The sequence below is a fragment of the Citrus clementina genome, unplaced genomic scaffold (genome assembly GCF_000493195.1).
Source record: "Citrus clementina cultivar Clemenules unplaced genomic scaffold, Citrus_clementina_v1.0 scaffold_9, whole genome shotgun sequence".
Classification (NCBI taxonomy): Eukaryota; Viridiplantae; Streptophyta; class Magnoliopsida; order Sapindales; family Rutaceae; genus Citrus; species Citrus x clementina.
This window is the reverse complement of record NW_006261964.1, coordinates 10,962,535-10,968,089: the sequence shown is the minus strand read 5'-3', so window position 1 is coordinate 10,968,089 and position 5,555 is coordinate 10,962,535. Positions and strand designations below refer to the sequence as shown.

The 5,555-nt window shown below is 32.5% G+C and overlaps 1 protein-coding gene across 1 annotated transcript; it reads right to left on the bottom strand.

Annotated features, from left to right (window-relative positions):
• Positions 1-216: 216 nt before the first annotated feature.
• On the bottom strand, positions 217-1,554 carry LOC18033518 (putative F-box protein PP2-B12). The gene is made up of 3 exons (XM_006420585.2): positions 1,285-1,554; positions 720-838; positions 217-616 (listed from the first exon to the last, which is right to left on the bottom strand). The coding sequence occupies exons 1-3, from the start codon at positions 1,552-1,554 to the stop codon at positions 217-219; spliced, it is 789 nt and encodes a 262-aa protein (XP_006420648.1).
• Between the last annotated feature and the right edge of the window lie 4,001 nt (positions 1,555-5,555).

The window sequence follows — 5,555 nt, the reverse complement described above, 5'->3', positions numbered from 1 at the left end:
AAGATACAGGAAAGCTCAATTAATCTGAAAATTATTCATTAACCTAATGCATTCAACAATAAACTTATGCCACCTCTCAGTTGTTGCAATAGGGAAAATGAATAAAATAAAGAAGTATTTGTGGAATTCTTGGTTGATTGATCCGCCTAAAGAGCTTACATACATCACTGAATGACTAAATGTTGCAGTGTCAAAACCATAATTCAATACATGCTATCAGCCACTTTTAGGCCTAACCTCAATTCCTTGTATAATGAGCCCACGCTTGGTGATGAAGCTATCAAATTCAAATAGACTACACACCAACTTGCCATCATCTCCATTTTCATTGAAGAACTCGCCCATCTGAATTTCTATCCACCCATCTCGCCTGTCTTGAGATAGTCGAGCCATATTTCTTGAAGGATCTAGCAACAGTCTTCGCCTTACCCCATTATCGCTTCCTTCAATGTAGACCCCAGAGTCTACTGGTCTTCTTGCAAATCCATACTTTGACTCTACAAACTTGAAAACAAGGTAAGCAGTATAGTTGGTTCTGAGTGACAAAATTCTGGTCTCTATCATTGCTTTGACATCAAACCACCACACATACTTAAGTTCAGCCACCTCAGGAAACCTGCCAATGCATTGACAAAAGAGCAAATTATATGATGACAAAATCGATTATACCACTAAAGATTAAAAATGCAAACGTGCAATGCCAACATATATGAACAAACCTAGACTCCGGTAGAGAAGTCAATATCCAATGGTTAGGTTCATCTCCCCATGCTATGGAAAGCCCTTTTGTCCCAACCATGTAACATTTTTTCCCACTCTCTAGCTCCAGCGCAAAGCTCTGTCAAAGTACTCATGATGTTAGCTTTTCTATAAAATCAGTTTTGGTGTATTTCAATGCTTACTAATATTTCAACTGGGTGTTAATTGCAGACATATACGTCCAGACTTTTAAAGAGAATATATAAAAGCTTAGAACTCAAAACATCAAAGATAATTTAAAATTGTGTTTCTACGAAACAAGAGGAAAATTCAAGTCAAAAAAATTGATGAGTTCAAGGTATAGTTAGTATAGTTAGCATGTCGTTTTTCGGATATTACAATGAAGAAGAAGTCAACCATCTTGTTTGGTTAAATGTACATATGATGAAGCTCTTGGTGTTAATATTAATATTCATAATACTCAAAATAAAAATTATCTACACAAATAGCAGGATAAATTGAGGTAAAAGATTAATATATAGTATATGATTTGTTTAGATAAAAGGTAAGTCAACTTTGACTTACCATAGTACCATTGTTGATGATGATGGGGTTGCGACAGAGATGAAAATAAAGATCTTTCTTAGACAGGGAAGTGATCAAAGATGAATCAGAGACAGAGTTGGAAATGATCTGCTTGTAATCAGACGGCAGAAAATTCTCCCACACGGAATCTGAATCTGCGGCTGATTTGAATACAGGAGACACCACTGATAATCTGCAAGCATCACGAGGAGTTGTAAGAGAAATGATATTGGAAATACACTCTGCAGGCAGAGCAATTGTGATATCCATTTGACTTGCTATCTTTTAATTTCCTGCTCTTTAAAACTCACATCACCCTATACTTCTTTGTTAAGCTTTATTTGCACAAGTTCAATGGAGAAGGTTATTCAATATTAAATTATACAGAAGCAGTGGATGAAAGTTCCTGCTTTCTACTTGTTTGGATACTTGTTCCACAAGGATTGACTTTGAACAGGTCTGATGAGTTAGAAAATTGCACCAACAGCCCGTGGAAAAAAATGCGAACATGAGGTCGACAGAAACATGGAATATTAATAATACTGTTCACGCATAGAGATGGATGACCGGCCCGAATGAAGTAACGATTATCTATTGGCAAGCAGAAGCAATGATGATTAACTGTAAATTTGGGATTATTAATTTTTTTGTCTTCTTAATAAAAATGAAGAGTAATCTAAGGTTTTCAAAAGTAAGAAAGGTGATTTGAGAATAGTTAATTGACGAGAGGGTAATCTAAAATTAGCGATTTGAGAATAGTTAATTGACGAGAAGGTAATCTAAAATTAATCCATGATTAATTGTAAGATTATTAGTAAGTAATTGATAACATAAAATAAGGATGGAAGAGGTTAAAAGCACCATGATCTCAAAGGGATAGTCTAGTTAATTTGATCAGGGATATCTTTTCCCTTACATCAATCTCGGAGAAGGAAATTATTTAATGTGTTGTGCTTGTGATAAAATGTGATTAGAGTGTGTGTAATGTTTTGAAGCTTTTGTCGGTCCAATCAAGACTCACCGATAATTCTTTGATCTCCATCATGTTTTGTTTTAAAGTAAACTGGAAGGTTATTACAAAAATATGATAATATGTAAGAGAATTTTTTTAGATCCTTATTTTTATTATTACTTAGAACTTCGCTGATCACGAACTTACATAAAAATTTAACATATAATATTTACTGTTTCGAAACTCTTGCCAAGATGATCAATACATACTAATAGGTTTATCATCTCCATTGAATTTTCTCTAAATTCAATTGTTTCTAGACTCGGTCGTTTTTATCTTGAAGTCAATTGATAAGGTTATTAAATTGGAAGCCGTTGTGGTTAAAAACCAACGAAAATATTTGGGAGAACAACGTTTTGGATCTTATTATTATTATGATTTAAAAGGTTTAGATGAGAGTATGAAATCTCGCCTAATAAATACTAACCGTTTTCCTATGGCATTACTCAAATTTGAGTTATCACATATGCAAAGTTCATTTACAGTTAGTTGAACTACGTCGATTGTCAAAAAATTACTAAAAGGCAAAATTTAACCTTAACACTTTATACAAATCATATGTATAATTATTGCATTATAAGTATCCACAATTTTTTTCCCCTTTTCTTTCTAAAATCTTTTGACAACTGTTGATGTTAGGAGTTACTACCTGTCCAATACATGTATACATTAACAATACGAAAGTGGCCTCAGGCTCAAAATCAATAATGATTTCCAAGAGAGATTTAATTAACAATGTACCCCATTGTTTTTATTTAGTTATGCCGCAATACTGCTCCAACAAAGAAATTAAGAGATTACAGTAATAAGAAATTATATAATAATTTAAGAATTAGTGTGTATTTTATAAATAAAAATAAAAAAATTTGTGTGAATTTTATGAAATGATAGTTATATTTTTAATATACGGAGTCTGTTTATAAATTAAGCTGAAGATGTTTTGAAAAATAAAATTTAAAGGGGGTGTAATAAGAATCACAGAGGGATGTTAAAAAGTCCCAGTGTGTTGGGACCGGCCTACTTGGATTTCTCTAATAAATTTATCGTCTTTCTCATTTTGAATATTGAAAATTAATTTTTTTTAAAAAGCTCCACCGTATTGGGCCGCGCCTATTTGGATTTCTCCTATAATTTACTCGTCTTTCTCATTTTAAATATTGAATATTTTTTAGCCTAGTGGGAGAATTGTAAGAGCATGTGTTCGGATTCTCATAAAAGTAATTATGGAGGGTTTAATTTTTTTTCTAAATTATGAAATAATTAAGTAAATTAAACATTTTTCTTTACAAAATGTGAGTGAAGTAAGCGTTTCTCCAATACGAGAGAGGACAAAAATTGGACAATGCTATCCCACTAATTATCTGATTATAAATATTAGTAGTAATCTCATATAATATAAAATGTAATCTGAACTATAGTCTCACGTAATTAAAAAAATAATATTGAAAATTAAAGGATTTTCCCCCCAAGCATGAGTTTTAAAAATATTTTTAGGAAGTTTAAGAATTACTACCTAAAATCCCATTCTCTTCAAATAGCATCATATTTGCTGCACGTGAAAGACTTACATGAATCCATTGAAAGGCAAAAAAGCTAGACTTGCCGATTTAGATAATAACTAATAGGCTTAATTAAACCAAAAGACCATGAGTACTATTTGATCATTGATTAATCAAAGTGATTACCACCATGTCGCAAAAGAAATCTAGGGTTGATTTTTTTAGAGAAAATTGGAAAAAATTTATAAATAGCCGATAGCACATAACAAAGCCAATCTCATGAAAAGGCTTATTAACTTGAAATATAAGGATGGGCACAATGTAACTGAATACACTAGTGAATTTTAGGGTCGTTTGATCAGTTCACTACTATGAAGATTATTCTAGATTATAAGTTATGAGTATTTTTGCTGCTTACTTTTTTGCCTGATAGCTGGAAGACATTAGTAGTGTCAATTAATAATTCAGTTCTGAACGAGAAATTAACTTTGGATGGTTATAGATAAGTTGTGGAATGAAGAATATAGAAGAAAGAGTGTTGAAGTAGTTCCCTCTGGGTTAGATGCATTTGTTTTTGAAAAACAAGAAAGGCGGGAGAGAAGCCAAAGCAGAAATTCTCAACAGTAGAATAATGATAACCCCAGAGGAGGATCTAAACCCAGAGGAGAAACATCAAGTGCTTTCATTGTTAGAAAATGGGTCACATAAAAGGAGTGTAGATTATGGAAAAGAGAACAGGCGAAGGAAAAGGTCAATACTCAAAAAAATGACAAATAAAACACTACAGCCATAGTTGATGGTGATATAGGTATGTTTATGATGAGGACTTTGTAAAACTCACTTGCCATACTAGTGATTGGGTTATTAATTCAGGTGCTTCATTTCATGTTACTGCACATCGTGATAACTTCACATCTTATGCCAATGGTGATTATGACCGTATTTGGATGGGAAATGAGGGGGCATTCAAAATTGTGGGCAAATGAGATATTTGTTTTAAAACCAATGTGAATTGTAAGTAGGTGCTGAAAGATGTCAAACATGTACCATATATTTGCTTTAATTTGATCTCTATTGGTGAACTTGATAATCATGGTTATATTAATCAATTTGGTGAATGAAAATGAAAGCTCACCAAAGGCTCCCTAGTGTTAGTTAAGGGAAAAAAAGTCAATACTCTATATAATAGAAGCCAAGATCCATAAAGAAAATGTGAATGTGACTGTAAAAGATTTTGACATTGAGATATGGCATAAAAGGCTTGGTCATGTTAGTGAGAAATGTTAGAAACTATTGTCAAAAAAAGATTTCTATCCAGCTTTGAAGGTACATCTCTTAAAATTTGTATTCATTGTTTGACTAAAACGACACACAAAGTAACTTTTAAAAGTGTTTCTACATTTAGAAAGTCACATATTCTTAATTTGATCCACACTGATGTTTGTATGATGCAAAGTAAATCAATTGGAGGTGCACTATATTTTGTAACTTTTATTGATGACTGTTCTAGAAAAGTATGGCCTTTTACTTTGAAATCTAAAGATCAAGTGCTTGATACGTTTAACTCCTTCCATGCTTATGTTAAGAGAGGGACATGAAGAAAGTTGAAATGTTCAGGGTAGATAATAGTGGTAAGTACAAAGGACCATTTGAGCAGTATTGTAGATTCCATACAATCAAACTTAAGAAAATCGTGATAAAAACCCTGTAGTAGAATGGGGTTGTAGAAAGGATAAACAAGACAATTGAAGAAAGGATCA